General features: G+C 39.5%; 3 protein-coding genes and 1 non-coding gene across 23 annotated transcripts in view; 3 read left to right on the top strand and 1 right to left on the bottom strand.

The window, feature by feature from the left end:
- mark2a (MAP/microtubule affinity-regulating kinase 2a) overlaps positions 1-11,936 on the top strand; it is a 37,581-nt gene extending 25,645 nt beyond the window's left edge. For 5 of the 17 annotated variants that reach the window (XM_027176746.2, XM_027176745.2, XM_027176734.2 and 2 more), the window contains 5 exons: positions 2,560-2,703; positions 5,127-5,387; positions 7,651-7,677; positions 9,927-9,965; positions 10,460-11,936. In XM_027176746.2, coding sequence (XP_027032547.1) covers positions 2,560-2,703; positions 5,127-5,387; positions 7,651-7,677; positions 9,927-9,965; positions 10,460-10,895 — 907 coding nt within the window. In that variant the 3' untranslated portion in view covers positions 10,896-11,936. The other 12 variants (XM_027176747.2, XM_027176741.2, XM_027176743.2 and 9 more) reach the window with 9 other exon arrangements.
- Positions 11,937-12,878: 942 nt separating this feature from the next.
- trnav-cac lies at positions 12,879-12,951 on the bottom strand. The gene has a single exon. It is a non-coding gene; the product is annotated as a tRNA-Val (tRNA).
- Positions 12,952-13,258: 307 nt separating this feature from the next.
- On the top strand, positions 13,259-17,016 carry zgc:77262 (uncharacterized protein LOC402952 homolog). Of its 3 annotated transcripts, none has more exons than XM_027176752.2 (2): positions 13,259-13,396; positions 14,748-17,016. In XM_027176752.2, the coding sequence occupies exon 2, from the start codon at positions 14,820-14,822 to the stop codon at positions 15,807-15,809; it is 990 nt and encodes a 329-aa protein (XP_027032553.1). In that variant the 5' UTR covers positions 13,259-13,396; positions 14,748-14,819; the 3' UTR covers positions 15,810-17,016. The 3 variants fall into 3 exon arrangements, with proteins under 3 accessions (XP_027032553.1, XP_027032551.1, XP_027032554.1); XM_027176750.2 differs by lacking the exon at positions 13,259-13,396 and adding an exon at positions 13,459-13,619; XM_027176753.2 differs by lacking the exon at positions 13,259-13,396 and adding an exon at positions 13,780-13,889.
- A 3,749-nt stretch (positions 17,017-20,765) lies between these two features.
- zgc:110782 (uncharacterized protein LOC541358 homolog) lies at positions 20,766-22,988 on the top strand. 2 transcript variants are annotated; one of them, XM_027176755.2, is made up of 2 exons: positions 20,766-20,957; positions 21,962-22,988. In XM_027176755.2, exons 1-2 carry the CDS (start codon positions 20,913-20,915, stop codon positions 22,829-22,831), a joined length of 915 nt encoding a protein of 304 aa, XP_027032556.1. In that variant the 5' UTR covers positions 20,766-20,912; the 3' UTR covers positions 22,832-22,988. The 2 variants fall into 2 exon arrangements, with proteins under 2 accessions (XP_027032556.1, XP_047661485.1); XM_047805529.1 differs by lacking the exon at positions 20,766-20,957 and adding an exon at positions 21,040-21,302.
- The last annotated feature ends 98 nt before the right edge of the window (positions 22,989-23,086 follow it).

The following is a 23,086-nucleotide window of genomic DNA, read 5'->3' as shown; positions in this document are numbered from 1 at the left end:
CAAGTAGTGTGTGTAAGTGTATAGAAGGAGAGCAAGTAGTGTGTGTAAGTGTATAGAAGGAGAGAGAGTAGTGTGTGTAAGTGTATAGAAGGAGAGCAAGTAGTGTGTGTAAGTGTATAGAAGGAGAGCAAGTAGTGTGTGTAAGTGTATAGAAGGAGAGAGAGTAGTGTGTGTAAGTGTATAGAAGGAGAGAGAGTAGTTTGTGTGTAAGTGTATAGAAGGAGAGAGAGTAGTGTGTGTAAGTGTATAGAAGGAGAGAGAGTAGTGTGTGTGTAAGTGTATAGAAGGAGAGAGAGTAGTTTGTGTGTAAGTGTATAGAAGGAGAGAGAGTAGAGTGTGTAAGTGTATAGAAGGAGAGAGAGTAGTGTGTGTGTAAGTGTATAGAAGGAGAGAGAGTAGTGTGTGTAAGTGTATAGAAGGAGAGAGAGTAGAGTGTGTAAGTGTATAGAAGGAGAGCAAGTAGTGTGTGTAAGTGTATAGAAGGAGAGAGAGTAGAGTGTGTAAGTGTATAGAAGGAGATAGAGTAGTGTGTGTGTGTAAGTGTATAGAAGGAGAGAGAGTAGTGTGTGTAAGTGTATAGAAGGAGAGAGAGTAGTGTGTGTAAGTGTATAGAAGGAGAGCGAGTAGTGTGTGTAAGTGTATAGAAGGAGAGAGAGTAGAGTGTGTAAGTGTATAGAAGGAGATAGAGTAGTGTGTGTGTAAGTGTATAGAAGGAGAGAGAGTAGTGTGTGTAAGTGTATAGAAGGAGATAGAGTAGTGTGTGTGTGTAAGTGTATAGAAGGAGAGAGAGTAGTGTGTGTGTGTAAGTGTATAGAAGGAGATAGAGTAGTGTGTGTGTGTAAGTGTATAGAAGGAGATAGAGTAGTGTGTGTAAGTGTATAGAAGGAGAGAGAGTAGTGTGTGTAAGTGTATAGAAGGAGAGCAAGTAGTGTGTGTAAGTGTATAGAAGGAGAGAGAGTAGAGTGTGTAAGTGTATAGAAGGAGAGAGAGTAGTGTGTGTAAGTGTATAGAAGGAGAGCGAGTAGTGTGTGTGTAAGTGTATAGAAGGAGAGAGAGTAGTGTGTGTGTAAGTGTATAGAAGGAGAGCGAGTAGTGTGTGTAAGTGTATAGAAGGAGAGAGAGTAGAGTGTGTGTAAGTGTATAGAAGGAGAGAGAGTAGAGTGTGAGCATGTATAGAAGGAGAGCGAGAGTGTGTGCAAATGGATAGTGAATGTGAGTTGGCAAGTATGTGTAAGTGGTATTGTGAGCGGATCGAAGGAGAGCAAGAACGGGTAGTGTGTGTGCTTGTGCATGGAAGGAGGGTGCGTGAGTGTGTAGGAGGAGAGCAAGAGTGGGTGGAGAGCCTGCAACAGTGGGTAGAAAGAGTGCACTCTGTAATACTGGCAGATTGAAGAAGGACACACCACACTGCATGGGGTTAGTATGTAACAATTTGCAGCATAGCAACAGATTTGTGTAGCACACACACACACTTTTGCACACACACGCCTTATTTGCATGCAAGTGTGATCTTTCATCTCTTTACCTCCCTGTATTCTGATGCCCGTGTGCCTGATGTTTAAGGTGACACTTCTTTTGAATGGACTCTGTGGTACACACACTCGCGCACAAACACTCGCATGCAAATTTGCGTTAATATACAATTCCGTCTTCTCTCAGTCGAGCGCATTGCTCTTGCAGCATGTTAATTTTCTCCCATTTCTTCTTTTCACATGGAAATCATGTTTTTCTCAGGCGAACGTACCAAATGATTGAATTATCATGTGTTTAACTCAGTTTATCTGATGAACAGACAGATCATTAAACAAAGCTTATCTGATACTTGATTTGTGCTTAGTGCTTTGCAGCTCCCAGGCTTTTATTATTTTATTTATTTATTTAACATTATTTATTCATTTATTTATTTATTTATTTTTACTGCACACAAGGACTGTCCTAAAACTTTTGAAAAATCCCGAGAGACAAACGAGAGACAGATCTCGGCCACATCGGCATAGAAACCTTGCTTAGATTAATCCTTTCAAAAACAAAAATTTGGTTGTCTTTTTATATTTTAATCAACATTTTTAAAAAGTTCACCGATTTTAATTCGAACGGCTTCAAACGTACATAAGCCAATGTAGTAGGGATACAGTTACTGCTTTTGGCATTCAGTGAGTGTTGTCGTTAAAAAGGGCACAAGGTGCCATAAATTACACACAAAGGTTGTTTTACACCACAGACATTTGGTACTGAACTAAAAGAAAGAAAGAAAAGAGCTCCGGCGGTTTGGTTCTTTGTGCAGTGGAAAAAAATGTCCTGTAGTTGATTTATTTCAGTGAGATGTTTCAGGTTTGTGCTGAAATGACTAAGAATAATGTGCTTCTAACTAAACAAATCCCAGCCTGCATTATAGACGTCATGTAACCCAACTTTATGTTGTAATTCCTTGTCACTCCATCCATCCATCCATCCGTCCTTCCATAAGCTTCTCTCTAACATGTGCACTTCACACTCCTCTCCTGCCCCCCTGTGTTGGGGGGGATTGAGGAGGGGGTTTGTGGCTGTTTCTCCCCTCAGCTTGAGCACACCAGGGTCCCGCGCATCTACCGCCTCGGCAGCTGCTGTTCTAACTTCCTCTTCTTCCTCCCGCCCCCGCCACCACAAGTCCCTGTCCACCTCGGCCCACCCCAACTCCCCAGACCTCCATGCACATCGGCCCAGGCAAGTTGCAGCACAGCTTCCATGCTGGGGCTGGAGCCATTGAGCAGACCTCAAGACACAAGATCTTCAGATAACAGAGATGTCGTTATTCTCTATTATTTCTCTGATTGTTTATGCTTTGTTGTGTGCTGGAAATGCTTTCCAGTTTTTGACACCAGAACACTTACCTCCTTTCCTCCAGAACCTCTTTTATGTCTCTCAACTTTTTTTTTCTTTGCTTTTTTTTTTCCCTGCTTCTTACGTCATGTTTCGTAATCTCACCCTCATTCCTAACTGACGAATCCAGTTGCACTTTCACACTGATCGTAGAACCTTTTTTCTCTTCAAATCCTGTTCCAGTTCTCATCGACACTGTAGCGACGCTCTCGGATCAGTGTTAAAGTGCACCTTCCAGCTTGTCTCTAACAGCACTTGTGATGTGGCTTGAGGTTTGACATCAGACGGCAGTACGTTAGGGTTCTCCTCCCACACGCTCGTCGGTGCCTGCTGCCTCGACTCCTCCTTAAGCCTTAAAGCACTATTTCTCATTAGAAATCTCGACGTACGCTCACACAAACACGCAGGCGTACAGCTAACATCATCGCCACGCAGCATGCACAATCTAACTCTCAGACGCTGCGCATCACAGCATTTGCTCCACATGGATCTAATTGAAATATGCTTAGACGAGTATCGCTAAAGCTGTGCATGATAGCATGGGAATCCTTTCCTCCTCATAAGCCTGTCTTTCATTTTAATTGAAACTAACAACACAGTTGAATTAGTTATTAGAATGAGACTAAAGTGACTTGGTACTAAAATGCACGTGAGCGGGTTTAACACGGTTCCTCACGGTTCGTGCCCACGGCTGCTAACCTGATATTAATCCCTAACGTGGAATGGATTTCAGGTACTGTCCATGTTGGATGTCTGGTTTTTATTTTAATCTGACTTTTTGTTTCTTTTGAATAATGAAATTCTTTAAGGAAAAATTATTGAATAAAACTCAAAAGGATAGTATTATAGAAAAGCTATCGAATTTAATAGCAGGATACAATATACAATCATTATATGTATTACATATATTATGTATACAATATACAATTAAATATACAATCATTTTTAGCTTAATATTTAGCTTAACGAGGCATTATTCACTCCCACTAGGTCAAAATGAACAAAATAATTTTTTCCAGAATTAATAGAACTTTTATGCAGATTTGGACCAAGTCGTGTCATCGTCCGACACATGTTCAGCTATTATAGAAAGTATTTATTTGTGTCAGAATCATGTGATTGCACCTTCGTTAAGTCGGGTAATTTTCTGTTATAAAGCACAAAAAAAAATGTTGCATTGCAAGTTTTTTAAAAAGCCGCAGCAAATTCGAGCACTTTTTGCCGAAACGATCACCAAAAAAAAAATAAATAAATAGAAATCCTGGAGGGACTGATATATTTTATTTAAAAAACTCTAATTAGCAGCTACATGAAAAATGAGAATCTGACAAAGCAAGCAGTTGCTTCTGAGCCTTTGTACTAAAGCCTGGTTTTATAGCGTCCTCTCTAGTATCTGCACATGGCCATTTAAGTTTTAGTGAATGTATGTGAGAGAGAATGGTGTGGGGAAGAAAAGATGATGGATTATGGGATAGAATGACATTAGAATGAACCACGATGCTAGTTATAAATTAATGTTTGCCCATGTTTTGTTTTTTTTTTTTGGTAAATGCATGACGTTAGGGGAAATGTAGCCAGTTACTGAGTTAGCGATATCTTACATACACATCTTTATACATGTTGACAAAAATGGAGAATCCTCCCACCTTTGGGTGCAGTTAAATAAGCATTTTTAATAAGTGATACATTTGGAAGATGCTGTATAGAACATTTAATATTATTAAAAAGGGAATAAAGTAAACATTCTGAATCAGAGCTACACCAGAGAGAGAGAGAAATGGTTGGGGGAGGTTTCGAAGCGATGGAGTTCAGTCAGAGCTTCATTCAGCCAAGGCTAGAATTCATGTCATAAATGATTGCTACACATAATTTACAACCCCATGTACTTTGTAATTATTACTAAAATTGTCGTTAGCTAAAACAACACGATTTATAAAAGACTGAATATTAAACCCAAAAAACGAAAGACATGTAATAGGGTAAAAGTTACAAAGAGGAATAATTTTAAAAACTAGCGCGTGGACGACACGAGCGAAAACTTCATATCGACATTGGAAGAAATTTCTAGGCTATACATATGTATCATGATGTTCATAATAAAATTCAGTCCATTTGTTTTTTTTTTAAACATTACTGAATGATGAATAGATTTACTTGAAAGAATTCTAGATTTTTATACCATATAATGATACGAATGGCTACACAAATAAACTAATATTTATCATGTCTACCAAATGTCTTTTTTATTTTTTTATTTCTAAAAACAGCACCGTTACACAACGAGTTCCTGTGGTGTCTCCGTCAACTAACAATATAAGCAACTCCACGGTAGCAGATCGCACCAATTTCCCCAGAGGGGTGACTAGCAGAAGCACTTTCCATGCAGGCCAACAGAGAGCCTCACGTGACCAGCACACCTCCACCTACAACGGGCCCCCAGCGTCCCCGTCGCTTTCTCACGGGAACAGCCAGGTCCGTCGCACCGGTACTGGAATCTTCAGCAAATTCACCTCTAAATTTGTGCGCAGGTGAGTTGAAAACATTAAAACATTGGAAAGGGTTTAACTTTATTACATTTTAGTTGATGGTTCTAAAATATTTCTGCACATTTAAGGGGTGAAAAAAAAAATTTGGGGGTCAAAAAAATCTAATTTTGGGTCAAAATTGGAAACATTGGAACGTTAAATTAAAAAAGAAATTCACATTAAGTCAAGGAGGCAGTACTTTAGATCTTTTCTGATGAGCTAAATTTGGGATAAGGATGTAAACTCTTCCTTTAGTGTACATGGTAAAGGTCTGAACTAAACAGTGCGGTGTTCGTTGCCAGGTTGTGAAAACAGTTGGTATATAGCTGAAAGCTGAACCATATGTCGTCTGTTACCTTGTGCGATTGTCTCTTGGGCACTCTGGGGCACAAGGTGTAAAGCAGGTTCAGTGCTTTTTTTGCGGGGTTTTTTTTCTCCCAGAGGAATGACAAAGTTGGCAACCTGGGAATCTTCACAGGTGCTTTACTCAGTGTAAAAAAAAATCAGGAAAGGGCAACGAGACTTTCAGTGTCTGTCTGTATCCTGGTCTACAATCAAGACACAAAGCGCCTTTCCTCTGATTGGTTGCTGGAGCTGGTGCAGGTTTAGGTTCAGTCAGTAAATTTTTGTATGCTGTTTAAGAGTTGAACAAGTGCATGTTTCATCCTTAGCTGTCTAGTATCCATCAGTTTTTTTTTTTTACTTGCACTTTTTACTTTCCACTGTTTACTTGCAGATTTTTTTAATAATTATATAAAAGTCCCAGCCTCACACACAAGTTTGTTTGCATACTTTTCTGTATCTTAAGGATCGTAAAGTTGCAATTTGATTGGCTCTCTGCACTTTCAGAGACCCGCCGATTCCCACCCACTCCTGCATCATATGACAGCTACTAACTCAAGTGGCCTAATGGTTAGAGTTTGACTCCTAACCCTAAGGTTGTGGGTTCGAGCCGGCAATACGACGACTGTGGTGCCCTTGAGCAAGGCACTGACCCCCAAAAAAAATTAAATAAATAAAAATGTTCCCCAGGCGCCACAGCATAAATGGCTGCCCACTGCTCCGGGTGTGTGTTCACTGTGTGTGTGTTCACTGCTGTGTGTGTGCACTTTGGATGGGTTAAATGCAGAGAACGGATTCTGAGTATGGGTCACCATACTTAGCTATATGTCACGTCACGTCAGACTTGTGAAGCCAGACATCCGTGTCATTCCCAACTGCTGCTCATGCTGCATCACAAGGCAGTGTAACATGTAGAGCCATGTGCCATCTGCACTCTTCGTCATACATGAGCTCACAGACCTCAGCAATCGACTAGTGTTGCTGTGATTTATTGGCGTTAAATTTAGTCTGGAGTAATTTGCTTTCCTCGTTCCTTTTACTGAACGAAAAGGTATGAGAGAAACCTGAATATGTTTGTTGGTTCTCGGGATGTGGGAAAAGATCTTTTGTTTGTCTATCACATCGATTGCCCTTTTCTGTGAAAGTAGGTGGATCTTGGCCATGTTTGTTGAACTTTCTGGAAATCTGAATAGTTAGAATTCTCCTCAACTTAGCCAGTGATACTAAACTGTTGGAGTTGAATGCAGCCTGAGGTTTAGACCAAAAACAGTGTTTGTCTGCAGCGGAGGGCTTTACCACCTTATTCCAAAGTCACATCAGTACTAGCTCATTTAGCCCAGTAAAGTTTTAAGAAGAAATGCTGCCTAAATAATTTTACGATGTTTCACTAAAACTTTTGCTGGCTTATTAATGTGGCATTGTGGGATGAAAGGATCGTTCAAAGTTCACCCATGTGGCCTTCTGACCTTGCAGTTACTCCCTTCTTTCAGGACAAGCTGGTATGAAGTGGGACAGATATCAGTGGCTAAGAACTGATCCCTCGTAATCAGGGGCTCTCCGAGCAGGGATGGGTTTCACTGTGAGAAACACTATAAGGGATCTAACCATGATCACAGACCAACTTCACCCCATTTTAATCTTATTAATCTTCATAATTCCCCTCAACATAAAAAAAAACAAATGCTTGATATTAATTGCTAATAACATAATTCCAGCTTTAATATTATTGCTTATTATGCATCCTGTACTGAACCCTTCTTCCAGTTAACCCCTTAATTGCTCCCATGGCAGCTCAAGTCACCTGATAGTCCACCTGGGATTTTGTGTGTCTTAATACTTTTTTTTTTTTCCAGATTTTGCTATATTTTTACTTCACGTTTGAGAACACACATTTTTTTCTTCCCTACCTTTTTTTTCCTTATAGAAATCTCTCGTTCCGATTCCCCAGAAGGTAGGCTATACCAAAACCCTTGAATCGTCGTGCGATTGTGCTCTTTTTCCCCTTCTGTGGTATTTCAATGCAAGGGATATTATTATTATTTTTCTTTTTTTTTTCTTTTTGAACATATCGTACATCTCTCTACGGTTTTGCCTGTCACTAATACCCTGCGTCCATTGCCCAGCTCGCTCCTTCTCCAGTCTTTTCCTTCTCCCCTTCGCTTCTCCTCCCTCAGTGAACAACACTGATCCCTGTTCCATTCACATCTCACCCTTTTGTTGGGGCTGTTGACTCCGGTCAGTGTTTGTTGTGCCTCAGACCTGGTGAATAAGCTCTCCCTGTGCCATAGTCTGTGCTGTTTTCATGCAAATCTCCTACAATGCAGTTAAGTAACTACAATGACCGACTCCTCAGTCACACATGCTTCAGATGAACACACACTTTGAAACCTGACCGTCAGTTCTGCGTCTATTACTGAAGTGTCCTAATGGCTGAAATCATGTGCTGCTTTTGTCTGTGTTCTGGCCTAGTCTTGTCTGCCCTGGTTGTCTATTCAATGCCTTCTCACCCTCTCGGACTCACTGTCCACGCTCCTCAATACGGCACCTTATACAGTCCAGAATATGGAAAAATACATTTTATGCATAGTAATACTAGTTTCTTTCGAAACAGGGTTTAAAATGCAGTTAGATTTTAGGCTGTAGCTTACTGATAGAAATCGGAAGGCTTTCTAAACAAATGCAAGCCTCAACTGGAAGAACGCACATTATATTATAGCCCTGTTTAGGGGAAGCAGTTTGTATAAAAGGAATAAAACACTTCAGTTCATGCTGTTATAGGAAACAAATGGACAGTGGGGTTTTTCTATAACAGCACATCCTGCAGTGCTTTATCTCTTTTACATTCGTCCAAATTAACAACATTAACAAGTTTTTGTTTATTAATCGACAGCGCGTTTGTTGGCGCATGTCCACGAAACAAGTTTGTTTCTGTTACTTGCATTTTAGCAGCTAGAAACGGAGTCCATACTTTTATCTTTTTCCCACACAATGACATGTCAGGCCATGTTCACACCTGGCTTTGACATGTGTGATGTCTGTTAATGCAAGGTGTGAATAAAATCATTAAATAAATGTTCTCTATTTTGAAGATTTAGTTAGGAAACAGCTTTATAAACCGAACTCAGAACCGAACATGTAGAGGTTTTAGTAAGATTTTCAAAACGAGTCCTAATGAGAATGAATTTTTACTCAGAACAAAGATTGCTAATTTCTAGAGCAGGTAAGTTTTTATTCATTATTGAAGGATGCCAGTAGTTTAAGAGAGAACTGTTTATTGAAACATTCTAGCTTAAGTTTTACTTCTTGGTTAATTGGCCTAAAACGAGTGGTTAAAGTGTTGTGCTAAGGAAATCAAAGTCAATGTGGGATGCGTGTACGATTGATGGGGTGTGTGCTACTCCATAAAGGTTGGAGGGTTTGAGAGAGGTGGCTCTGTAGTATATGTGGTGGAGGGACTGTTGCAGCAATGCTTTCTGGCTTAAGCTTTCCCTATTCTCTATAGCGTGGTAATGGAAGTGGTTTACCTGTTTGTGTGCTGATATGTTTATTGCCCTGTTGTTCTCTTCATTCCCAAGACTGTTAATGCTTATGTATTTCACTGTTGAAGGAAATGTCTAGATCAGGTTAAGCTTTTAGTTGTAGTACAGCATTAGTTCTTGTTTATGTAAGATTAGCCTGGTAACCTTTTAAAATTGTATGATTATACTATATAATATAGCGTGGGTCTAATATATTAAAATACCTCTGAAAATGTCATTTCAAACAAACAAAAAAAATATGTATCTCCTAAAAATAATCATCTTTAATGCCATTTTAAATAAATAAATAGATAATTAAATTTAGGGGGTCTTTTTTTTATTTAAGACCTATATATATTTTTATACAAGTCGTATATATGTTTCCCTGTGAGATCAAGAACTTGAGTCATTTTTTTTTTTTTAGAAATCATTGAAATTAGCCTCTCTAGTGTTCACCATTTTAAATAAATAAACATTTGTGTTTATATATATAAAATTTTATTTATTCATTTTTTTTAAAGAGGTACTTTAATATAATTCAAATGCTACTGTTAAAGCCTTTAAACTGTTCTCAGAAGCCTGTAGCCAAAAGTAGTTATAAAGTTGTTAGTTCTGTTAAATGGTCAGTGACAAGACCATGAAAAGTGATTAATAGACTAAACTTGTGCCGGTTTTCTTTGAGGAGTCCGTTTGAGGGAGAGGGTCGAGATGAGGCCAGCAGGTGAGGACATTAATTAAGTGATGATCATTACAATGTTTAAACATGATCACTACATTGAGTGTAATTGGTTATAGCTCTATTATTCATTATGAAATGAACAAATCATTTCGAACACATTTTATATGGATTAGACTTGAAGCCTTACATTATTTGTTTCCTTCCTAAAAATAATCACTTGGATCTTTAGAATTGCAGAGTTCCTGTCATTGATTATTACATTTTACCCAGCCAATTTAGTTATTTTATTTTATACTTTTTTTTTGTTTTTTTAACACAAAGGATGCCAAAGTGGTTTGACTGCATTGTAGCTCTGCATCATAATGTCACATTTTATTTTTGAGTCAGTCATTATTCCATGTGTACAATTAAGATGGTAATGTTTCTTTTTCTTTTAAGTATGTGAGCTTTGCTTCAGTGGATGAGGTTGTGTCCTACTCACACATTCGTTCGTTCACCTTCTCTTTTTTTGTCTCCTCTTATCACCTCTACCCAAGACCCATGTTGAGTACTGCAGAAAAGCTGGAGAAAGGCACCCATGGATCAACGGGGGATGAGAACAGGGACTCTGTGTCATCCTCGTCTCCTGTGTCCAGCACGCCCTCATCCACCCAGTCCTCCAAGGACATCAAGCCGCGTTCGCTGCGCTTCACCTGGAGCATGAAGACCACTTCGTCCATGGAGCCCAACGAGATGATGAAGGAGATCCGGAAAGTTCTGGACTCCAACAGCTGCAATTATGAGCTGCGTGAGCGCTTCATGCTGCTCTGCAAGTCAGGGAATCCTTCATGTGATGAATACGTTCAGTGGGAGATGGAGGTGTGCAAGCTGCCCCGCCTCTCCCTCAACGGCGTTCGTTTCAAACGCATCTCGGGCACCTCCATCGCCTTCAAGAACATCGCCTCCAAGATTGCCAACGAGCTGAAGCTGTGAGGGTTGAAAAGATGATTTGGGGATGAAGCTAATACCAAATTGGGGCAGATGTGAGAGCTGTAGCCCAGATGTTCATTAAGGAGGAGATGGACAAAGTGGTGCCATCAGAATCGGGGACAGTGACGAGTTTAAAGACTGTAAATGAAGCAGGATGGTTAGCACAGATTGGTGGGGGAGGTTGGTGTGTCTGGATGTCTTGAGGGCCACCTTGATTTTTTTTTTTTTTTTAACTTTTATTTTTTTTTTTTTTTGTGGGAGCTGTTTCCTTGGTTTGGGTTTTCTGTCACCACATCACCCTCAGCCCCCTCAATCGCCCCCACCTGTACTTTGTTGTCATCTTTTATTTGTGTTTCCAGTTTTGTGGTTTTTCCTTGCTCCTCAGTCGTTTTCTGTTTAAACAGTATAGTGATGGAGGAAGGACGTTTATGTAATTATTGAACTGAAAAGTGTTTGCTGGTGATTGTTATACTGCAAACTTGAACCAGCAACTATCTCAACATGCTGTAATCCCCCCTCCCCAATCACCCATGTTACTTGATATTCTTACTTCCAGTTCCAGATTACTGTTTAAGAGCAGAGAGGTAGGTTGGTGGTTTTGACACTGAATGTACAGCAGCACGCTTAGTGATGGGTAACTGAGATGAAGTACTACGCACATTTAGTAGAGTCATAGTGGAATTTGAATGTTCACTCATCTTGCTGTGGTTCACATTCTCAGCCTCCACACTCGCGTGTATATCACAGTAACGTGTCTTATCTGATCTGATCGGAAATGGAAGCGCAGACTTGAACCCTCGGTGCTCTGTAGGTGAATCACCTCTCTGCACTATAAGCCCAGACGATTAGGTTTTTTTCTCTTCCTGCTGCACAGGTTATATGTCAAAAACTAATTAAGGGCCAATTAAGTAATTATTGGTGGATTGTAGTGTAATTAAGAGTTGCTGGTTGGTTTCAATGTGCTGCACTGGAATGAGTCTGTGTTTTGTTGCCTTTTTTTCTGGAGAAGATTATATTATGAAAATAAAAAAAAAAGTTGGATGATTTCTTGTCTCTTGATTTAAAAAGTTTTTCTTTTCTACTAAATGCTAGTGTGATTCATGTGTATCAGTGAGAGATGCCAGCTATGGCATGTTATTGAAATGGTATTCATCACTGCACAAATGTTTTACTATTACCTCAGAAAATGTTTGTCACAATGGATTTTTTTTAGGATGCCGGATATAAAGAATTGTATTTGTAAGTCACAGGAGTATGAAGACATGGATTGCTTTGGAGGCTCATAAATTAGACTCATGAATGTAAACCTCGACCGATCATACAAGATCGACTTGTACAAGTGACCAGAGATATTTCAATTTTATGTAAGGATTCCCTTGTTAATAAATACCTTTTTATTTTTGGGATGGAGTCAGCAGGGGTACATCCGTAACTTAGGATCTAGCTTAACACACTATGCACTCTTGATTGTGTACTAAATGTCTTACAGGTTGTTTGCACAAGTAAGGAATACAAAAAATGATCATTTAACCTTTAGGCCAAAGACGGCACCATATTCATGCTGTTTTGTCTGTCCGTTTCTGAAGTACGGGGCTGTCCTCTTTATAGCAGAGAGATGTTTTAGGACTCAAAATAACTTCCTGTAAGTGGGGATCTTCTTGCCGCCAAGGGGACAGCCTCAACTATGAGGAGTTTATTTGGCTCTACCACGGAAACCATGGCAACCAGCAGTATATTATAGATTGGATAGTAGAACCACTTAAAAAAAAAAAAAAAAAAAGCCAAAGCCATTCCTTTGTATATTATTGGCTATTTGGTGTCATGTATATTTATGGGATCCAGTGAACACAAATGAAAAGCTATAAAAAGAAGCAAGTCAGACTTGAGGCAATGTGGAAAATGTCTAATACTCGTGTCTGGCTTTATACTTGGTGTTTTTGCTTCTTTTTAACACAATTTAAAACTCGGTCGCGAAAAATATTACCATGTTTCCGCCCGGTTTCGAACCGGGGACCTTTCGCGTGTGAGGCGAACGTGATAACCACTACACTACGGAAACAACACTGCAAAACAGTCACGCGTGGATCATTTTATATCACTGTCATACATATATAATTTATATGCCATATAATGAATAATGTAATGGAGGATATTTGTGTTTTAAATGCAGTATTAAATAGCGAGTCGTTATTTATTCATAGATGCTACAAGAAGGTAGTTAGTTTGTCCAGGTACGTCACTAGAACACCAAATGTAATCATTACATACAAGCAATATATTACAGTATATATAATTATTTTTAAGTCAAAACAACGCCTGACGGATTATTTACTATACATTTTAGTTTAAAAATGCAAAAGAGGGGACCCACCACTAGGGTGCGATAGCCAAATGCAAGCAAACAATTTAAGGTGAATTTGGGAGTCGATTCGGAGTCGTCTCTCGGTCACAGGATTAAGGATCTATCTAAAAGGTCAATTAAAATGTCAACGACAACGATAATAGTAAGTAGTGTATGCTGTTCTCATGACATTAAATGTATACGTGTTATCCTTGACACATGAACTTTTTGTATTGAGCCATAAAAAAACAAGCATACGATTCGACTCCTATATCATAAAGCCTCGAAACAAAGACTCGACTCATTTGAAGGTCGATTCTCATCCCTACAGCTAATTTTATACTGACAAGGAACCTGTGGGGATTTCTTGTAGTCTTGCTTTCGCGGTAAGTTTTCATGTGTTTTGATTTATTAAACGCTTTCCTTATGTTGACATGCAACATACATTTATATTTTCTTCATACATGGTTACTTCAGTTACTGATAGGTTAGCTAGGTAGCTAACACTTCAGCTACTGGCAGGTTAGCTAGATAGCTAACACTTCAGCTACTGGCAGGTTAGCTAGATAGCTAACACTTCAACTACTGGCAGGTTAGCTAGATAGCTAAGCTAGCTGGCAGTCGTTCAGACTCACAATTTGTTGGCTGGTTTATTGGTCTGTGTTATTTCTACATCTTTTTAATTCTGTAAAAGTTTGGCAACAGTTCTGAGACGTTATAACTGTGTATTCTTGTTATTTCGCGATAGCCAGACTGTAGCTAACATAATAGCTAAAGCACAGTAGCAATGATGCTAAACGCTAGCTTAACCTGCTCCCTGGCGTCTGAATGTAATCATTTAAATGTTTAACATGAATCTTATTTTGTTGGCTCGAAATGAGCAGTACCGTGTTTTAGGGATAAATAAGACACGTTAGGTTTCGTCAAGCTTTTTGTTATGTTGTGGTCTCTTGCCTTCTCGCCAAGAGGCCATTTTATGTGTTTATTATCTGTTCATAACACTAAACATGGCGGAGAGCGCGTGCGCTGAATAAATAAGTAGCATTTATTTATTTAGACACCGTTATTTTAGACATTTGTGTCGTTTAGGATTTGGGAGATATGACAAAGGAAATGCTGAAATTGTCTTTTATCTGAATTGTCACGTCATCAATTGTCTCCGGCCATTTTGTGAGGAGATAAACTACAGTGAACCCTGGCAATCTTTTCAGGGGGAAGTGGTTCATTCGATTCGATCATGATTCATTCAGTCACATGATTTTCTGTAGAATGAAACGTTCTGTAAATGCAAATGATTTGCTAATGTCTGCTCAAAAAATGTATTTGACTATATCTCTAGGCTTTTGGAAAGTAGGTATTGTTGTTAATGATGTTTGGTCTAAATTTGATGTTAGTTCTAGCATCAAACAGCCCGAAGCAAATTCCATGTGTGTGTCTACAGACTTGGCCAATAATCCTAATTCTGATTCTAATCCTGATCGATGCTATTTCTTCTGTTTTTGCTTTTTTTTTAGGGGCTGCGTCCAGTTGCCAAGGAATCTGCTTAACCTGTCCAAAACCCAACAGACTTATACTCACCACCAAAAATGGTGAAGATATTTGTTGGTAATGTAGCTTCAGCAACTACAGAAGCAGAGCTGCGTGCATTGTTTGAGCAGCACGGTGTTGTGTCAGACTGTGACATCCTAAAGAACTATGGCTTTGTGCACATGGATGAGGAGGAATCGGCCCAGAAAGCTGTTGCTGCTTTACACAAGCACGTGCTCAATGGCTCGCGCATCACTGTTGAGTACGCCACCACCAAGGTGCGCAACGCCACCAAGATCTATGTGGGCAACGTGTCTGAGGGTGTCACAGCTTCCAAAATCAAGGAGCTCTTCCAGCCATATGGCAAAGTGCTGGAGTGTGATATTGTGAAGAATTATGCATTTGTTCATATGCAGAGGGAAAACGAGGCCTTGGAGGCTATCAGGGAACTTAATCATACGAAATTGGAGGATCAAAAAATCTTTGTGTCCCTTTCTCGCAGTAATCAAGCAAAAAATAGCAGAGGAGATGACTATTTCCCCCCTCCTCCCCCTCACTATCCGCACCATCCTCCTTACCTGCCCCCACGTCCTCCCCTCGGCGATTTCTATCCGCCTCGAGGTCGTCTTCCGCCACCACCACTCCCACCGCCACCTCCCCGCTCCTACTATGAACGCGAAGCATATGAGAGGGGTGTTCGCCATGACCCGTATGCCACCGCTCCGCATTTTTACGACAGGGACCCCTATGAGCGACGTCCTCCGCCTCCGCAGCGACCGCCCTCGCCTTCCGTTGCCCCTCGCTACTACCGAGAGCGCAGCCCGCTCGGCAGTCGTCGGTCTCTGCTGCCTCCGCCGCCGCCACCGCCGCCGCCGCCACCGCCTCCTAGCTACATGCGCAGCTATGCCCGTGGTGCTTCAGGCTCCGCTCTTCCTCCCCCTTCCGCCGCCGTGGCCTCCGGCTATCAGCGTTACTCGCTCGGCTCAGGCTTTGATAAAGATGATTACATGGAGGACAAGTACAGCAACGGCTTTGGCCGTGGCTACTAAGCTTGCTTTGTCCAGAAAGTCTTTACGTCTCTCGTTTTTGTATAAGGCAAGCTAATAAACAGGGACATATCTGCAGGAATTAGGAAATATTCTATGATGCTTGTAGCTAAGTCTCACTATGGGTATAGTGCAGCAAATATTCTGTAATTGTATTAAAAAGTTGTCAAATGCTGAATTAAGATAGAATTTCGACAGATTTTTTTAGTGTATAAAGGATGTAGATGGTATCACTTTCAGTATCTTTTCAAGATAGAAGATTTGATTTCTTCAAATTTTCTTTTAATGAAGTGGTATGTTTTGCATGTTAGTTAGTTTAGATTGTGAGGGACTGCCTAGTTCTAGTTATGTATTGTCATTATACTTTGTTATAGGGGCTTAATGTGCTCCTTATTTAAGCAAACCCTCGCCTGCACCAGCATGGTTAAATTTTTTACAACATTTAGGCATATGTTATTTTTATTTTTTCCAAAAGCATGGTATGTGACTTGCATTATTAAGAAAGGTAAGGCTCTAAATTGAGGTTAAAGAACATTCTGGTCGATAGCTTTGTTACAGACTTAGTTATGTTGCGTTCCAAAGCTGGGACACGCATAAGAAAGAGGAGGAAGAGGGAGGATGTTTTTAAATATGTGGTAGTGGGCAGAGCCGGGGGACACCAACTGATCATCAAATCGCATCTTAACAGCCACCCGAGCACAACCTCGACTCGGCACACAACGCAGCGCTTGGACACAACGTCACCTCCTAGGAAAAAGCAGCGTCACCTAAAGGAACCTCGGGAAAACACATGACCATCCGCTACATAAAACATAAACTACCACATAGTCAGTATTACTCCTATAAAATTGTCATCAGCCCATTATTCGTTCCCACTGACTCTGTAGCCTTTGATATTCAAGTCGTTTTTAATACCTCGATATACACTGGACATGCATGTGATTAAAAACTATTACCAAAACCCAAATATTGTAGCCTACCCTACGTGTGATGGTGTTTCCCTGCGTTCAGTTTGTTAAAACCTTTGATAAAATGTACCTCTGAAAATCTCGACTGTGGATGCAAACCGATGTCTTCATAAAATGGTTGAGCTCTTTAACACGAACGCAAGTCGATTTCTGTGCTTGGTGTGGTTACTTTAAAAAGAAATTTAGTTGTACTAGCAGTCGCTGTCTTTCTAGCCGTTTAAATAAAACCTCGACTGATCTGACTACCGTTTTTGCCGTTGTACCGTTATTTTTTTTTCGCACACATTTCCTGTCTTTTTCGCACCTGTTAACATTCGTTTCGTGCAAGTGACCTATTGACCTGTCCACTGTCTTGCAAATAGAACCAAATAACGAGCTAATAATTAATAGCCTAGTAGCCAATACTACTCCAAACTTGCCCAAACAAGTTCTGCTATTCTACTTCCCTGCCTTGATCCTTGGCCAAACTTTTCCTAAATATGTTTGCATTATTAAAAGTATTTCTAGCTAATTGTGATTTAATACATGAAATACAGGTAAGTTAAATACACAGGTAAGTAATATTGGAAAGAATGTTTTGTTTTGGAAGAAGGTCTTGTTTAAACATATGTTTGTTTGTTTTTGGATCACCCATGTCAAATTTGTCTCTCACTGATTGCCTGTTTTTAGACCCGTGAGAGAAATCCTAGTTTTTCCCAGTAGAGATTGATTTGCTATTTTCCCAAATTTACACAGTTTTACATTTTTAAAAAAAATATACACTGTCATTTCTTTTTGGCTTTGTACTGTGACTTATAGATATGCAGTCCTTGCCAAAAGTATGCGGACACCTGACTGATAAACATCCCATTCAAAAATCCATGACAAGGTTTTCATTAGCTTTTACTCCATAGACACTGGGATTTGTGTGTGTTCTGCTACTATTGTCATGCTGGAACATGCTTGGGCCTTTTAGTTTCAGTGATGAAAGCAAAATGTCTCTGAGTTCCATCAATGCTAAGCTGCTGCTCAGGGGCTTTTAAACGAGGCAACTGCAACACATCAGTTGACTAAATAAGAGCTCTGTATAAGGTGTCTTTTTTTTTTTTTTTAAGGTGCCATTTAGCATGAAGACATTTGTGTGCTTCCAATGCTTTTGGGGTGATGGTCAGGTGTTTACATACTTTTTATCCCCATATAGTGTTTATCCATACACACTGTAATTATATGGCTCCCTCTGCATCCAGATTAAATAGTGATTATGATGGTGGTTTGCACTAAAGCCAAACACAAAAACATGCAACAAGAACCACAGTCAGTTACTGTATGTTGTCTGTCAGTGTGACAAAGTAGAGATGCCAAATTACCCTGATTGGTACATCGGTGGTCCAACATAATTGTGTATATAATATATGTATATGTAAATAAAGGAAACCCCTGTTACATTTTTGTAGTGTCTCACACTTTCTGATGCTTTAGTGTTTATACTGTTCTGCAGTCTATAAAACAAACTCATTAATTAATGCAGTACTGCTGAATATTAATGCTGCAATGTGCCAGAGATGAACCACAAATATCAAGGATTCTGGGATCACTCCTTAAATTAGAAAATCTTGTTCTTGCTTGCGGATGCTCTTTAGATTAACCCTCAGTCTTTCCATAGACTGTAGTTTAGAGAACTGGCATGGTCCTGCTAGAAGATTTATTCTATTTTTGTGTGCATTTGGAGATGATTTTAGGTGGTTGTCCTGCTGGAAGATGCAACTATGACCAAACTTCGCAAATCCAAGTTTGTTGCTTTCTTTCTTTTTTTTTCTTTTTTTTTTTTTCTTTTCGGTTCTGTACATCTAACCATTCATCATTTTGGTCCAAACCCATATTTAGATTTCAAATGTCTGTTTTTCCCATCTGACCATCCATATCCACACAATATTCCATTATTCCAATCTCTTTGGAACTCCAGACACTTATATTTGTGTTTAGATAAAAGAAAAAGCTTGTATCTGGCATGCTTTACAAGTAGTTTGTTGTCATGGAGGATTTGTCTAATTATTGTCTAATTACTAGATATTGTGAGTTGCCAAATGCCCCTAAAAGTGATGCTGAGCAAAACAAAATGTGATTGGTTGCCTTGTGTGTCAGTCAAATACCCTCTGTTGCTCTCTATGCTGCTATGGAGTATAGACATTCTGTCATTAGTCTAAACTTCTGGCTATGCAAGACAACTCTTGTCTATAACTTCTACCAGAAGCGTTTGTAGTAAACTTGCAAGTGAACATTAAGTAAAATCTGCACTTGATTACGTGTCTTTATTTTTCATCCTTATTCATTTCTAGGAACTCCACTAATTGAGAGACATGGAGTACAGACTTGTACAGCATCAGCCAATCCTGGTCCTTGGACTTTGACAAAACATGCAGTCATTGAAAGAAATAGGGTCAACCCCCACCCTTTCAACCTAGGGATTCCTTAGTAATAGTTTCTCTTGGTGGCTTCTTGAAAAGGCTTTAAGGTTGAACGCTTAATGTTACTTCCAGTGGTGAAACGCCTGAATTGTAAAAACTAATGGTGAATATCAGCGATGCCTGCTATCTTACAGAAGCTTGTGATTAAACATTTAATTTTGTAGCTTGTTGAATGTTATTTGCCTGTCTTTTAAGATTGATATTGATTACGGATTCTTTTCTTTGTAGAGTAAAATTTCTAGACGTGTCTAGATATGTTTCAGATTATTGTATATGGAGTGGAATGAAAATTGTGTAAACTACATTTATTTAGTTTTAAGAATATCAACTGTGTTTTTGTAATAAATCAATTCCTCATTGCACTGCCATGTATTGACCAAACCAAGATTCTACAAACAGTGGCTCTGTATCCCAAAGTTGTCCGTAGATTTACAACGATTGAAGAACAGTCTTTAATTACTAGCTATGATATAACAAGGTCCAACGTATTATGCTTGAAAACTAAGGATTTTTCCCAGATAATTTCATAGGGATTTATATAAATAGAAGCTTGGCTGCATATGACTCACTTTCAGATTGATATGTTCTGGCCTTAAGCAAATGTACTGTTCTTCAGTTACTATGTGAAAAACAAAACAGAATCCATATAAACTGCAAAATGAGCGGTTATTTAACATCGTTTTTTTTTTGTCTCCTGTAAATTTACAGGGTGTCTCTGCTAATGTTAATCTATGAATCTCACTTGTTTACTCTTCAGTTTGATAACTTTTATGCCATTCAAGAGAAAAGTTCTGACTCTTACTGCTTCTGTCTTTGTAAAGCATTGTATCCATTGTGAAGTGATTGTCAACGCCAGATCATTTTTATACCCAGTACACATAGGTCACATTCTGGGGGTTTGTGTCACTTTGTGACGAATCCTCTTGCCTCGTCATTCAGAGCAGTTGTAGCCGTGTTGGAGGTGGCAAAATATTTATCCAAAAAAAAAAAAAAAGGATCGTACAGGTACATATATATTCTTCAATGTACAATAAAACATGTAAACGGTCTCAAAGGCCCATTTAAGTAATTCGTTATCTTTGTGAAATTCATTGTGAAGTTCCATAGATGTGTTTTCTTCATCCCAGCCCAGGAAAGTTTATTTTCTTCATCCCAGCCCAGGAAAGTTTATTTTCTACACCTGAGAATGTTACGTAGGCTGGGTCAATTTGATTTAATGGGGTTTATCTAAATCTCAGTACTTCAAAATCTATGTTTTAGCACATATTGTCAGACAGACAGACAGACAGATAGATAGATAGATAGATAGATAGATAGATAGATAGATAGATAGATAGATAGATAGATAGATGCCGCCTGATTTGTCTAATGTTTGAATAGTTAGACTGTTAAATAAATGACTGTTGATTTTAAGGCAATAAATGGATTTAAGTAAGAAACAATAAAACAACAGTATCATTGGTGTGTCACAGCTCCAGGGTTCCCAGTTTGATCCTGAGCATTTTTACTTTACATTATGGTTACTGTTTCCTGTGTTCCTTCTTCCACCACGTGGGTAGATTGGCGTGCCCCCCTGCTGGTCAAAAAAGTGCTTTGAGTCACTCACCACAGTAGCAGACAGGTTCGAAATCCTGGCCCATAATAATAATCCCCATCCCCTCAAGCGCCCCCCTGTGGCGAAAGGATGCGTTGCGATGAAGCAACCGGAAGCCTTTTCTCCAAGTTCCTGCATGACTTTAGTGAGTGACATTTTTTAATTAGTTCTGAATTTGAATCTGTTTACATAATACGTAAGCATCCATTTGGCTAGTCTGCGATAAAAAAAAACCTCACACTAGTACAGGGAAAACGGCTCTCTAACTTTCCAGGTTTATTTTTAATAGAAAGCAGCTTTAGAAAAACTTTCTCGTTTGCGCGTGCGTGCGAGTGTGTGCGACTGCATTATTTGTTCAAGTAATATTGTGAAAGCTTAACTTTTTGCAGCCAGTGACGTCATTTTTTGGCTCATTTTGATGGCATATTAATTTACTGTAACTCACTGAGACTTCATTCATTAATTCATTCATTCATCCACTCCACAGAATGTAAGGCAAAGTTCATCAGTTCTTTTATTGAGCTTATTTTCAAAACTAGATTGCCTTATGCCCAAAAGGCCAAATCTGCAGTTTATGTACTACATTTGAAGTAGGATTATAATATACATGAAGCATAGCAGCCTGTCTAATTTGAATAAATATCATGTGCAAATATCTGTAATTATTATTAATAGGATCACAATGTTTTACACAGGATATTCCATTGGATGTCATATACATACATACATACATACATACATACATACATACATACATACATACATTCATACATACCCGTTAGTAGATTTTGGGCATAGACAACAAATTATTGTAAGAATGTTGTATTTTATAATGCTTGACTGTGCCACACAAATAAAAATAGCAGTTTCTGGAAGAAAGACATCTTCGATTAATGCAAGCATGATGTAAATTGTGCTTATGAGCTCCAGATTGAATGAAAGCTAATGATATTTAGGTGTAATTATTATAGATGTTTCATTATACACAAGTTTATAGAATTTATTCAGTTTCATAGAATACAGGTATATCAATGAATAAAGGTTGGTAAAAATGTCCCGTATCCCATGTTGGGATGTGATCTTAAGGTTAGAAACCTAAAGGCAAACTATGTTTCTTCATTTGTCTCATTTAATATACCAATTTTTTAGATTTGGTCCACTATGCATGTAGCCGCTCTCAACTCTGGAACACAGATTCCTCTCTTGGGTCTGGGCACATACAAGCTGCACACCTATGAACAGCTGTACAAGTCCATCAGTGCTGCCCTTGATGCAGGCTACCGTGCCTTTGACACGGCCGCAGCATACGGCAATGAAGCTCAACTGGGTCAAGTCATGAGGGAGCTCCTGCCCAAGCACGGCCTTGTTCGTTCTGACGTGTTCCTCATCAGCAAGCTTGGACCAGAAGACCATGGCCCTAGAGCCAAAGAAGGATGCTTGAGGAGTCTTCAGAAGCTGGCTTGTGAATATGTAGACCTGTATTTGGTGCACTGGCCTGGAGTTGCAGGTTTAGAACCAACAGATCCTGTTCACGCCAAGTATCGCTTGCAGAGCTGGGCTATCCTGGAGGAACTCTATGACAGAGGCAAAATCAAGGCCATAGGGGTCTCTAACTACACTGTGAGCCATCTTTTAGAGCTGCTAGGAAGCTGCCGTGTACCTCCAGCAGTGCTGCAGATGGAGTGTCACCCGAAACTTGTTCAGAAACAACTCCGGGACATATGCAAAGAGGCAGGAGTTCACTTCCAAGCATACTCGTCTCTCGGAAAGGGTGCACTCCTGCAGGAGCCGGAGGTGAAGGACCTTGCTGAGAGCCGTGGACGAACTCCAGCTCAGGTGTTACTCCGGTGGGCTGTTCAGCAAGGGATTTCTGTTCTGCCTCGATCATCTCAACCACAAAGTGTTCAAGAAAACAGCAGAATATTTGACTTTGAGCTAAGCGATGAGGAAATGCAGAGGCTTTCTAACCTCAACTGTGAAACTCGGTATTGTACGAGAGATTCCACCTCTATTCGATGATAGATTTGATGAGTGTTTCAGTAACTGAGTAATGATTCAGGGCTTAAGATTAATCCTCTCTAAGATTAAAATCGACTATGGTCACTTGTACTGATTTTGTAAAAGTGCCTCTGGTCTTTAGACAGATGGTATATTTCATTAAAGTTATTGCTGCTCAGCGTGTGTGTGTGTTATTGATTATTAGATCAAAGTTTAACAGTGTAGGATTTTGGATAAATTAGGTTATTGATGGTAAAGTGTTCTAGATCTATTCAT

Source organism: Tachysurus fulvidraco, chromosome 21 (genome assembly GCF_022655615.1).
Source record: "Tachysurus fulvidraco isolate hzauxx_2018 chromosome 21, HZAU_PFXX_2.0, whole genome shotgun sequence".
In the NCBI taxonomy this organism is placed as follows: domain Eukaryota; kingdom Metazoa; phylum Chordata; class Actinopteri; order Siluriformes; family Bagridae; genus Tachysurus; species Tachysurus fulvidraco.
The sequence above is the reverse complement of the archived record's forward strand: the minus strand, read 5'-3'. Positions and strand labels throughout refer to the sequence as shown.

Coding starts and splice junctions, on each gene's coding strand:
- zgc:77262 (XM_027176752.2), top strand. CDS start 14,820: ATGGTGAAGATATTTGTTGGTAATGTAGCTTCAGCAACTACAGAAGCA.
- zgc:110782 (XM_027176755.2), top strand. CDS start 20,913: ATGAAGCAACCGGAAGCCTTTTCTCCAAGTTCCTGCATGACTTTA. Junction 20,958..21,961: donor CAAGTTCCTGCATGACTTTA/GTGAGTGACATT, acceptor CCAATTTTTTAG/ATTTGGTCCACTATGCATGT.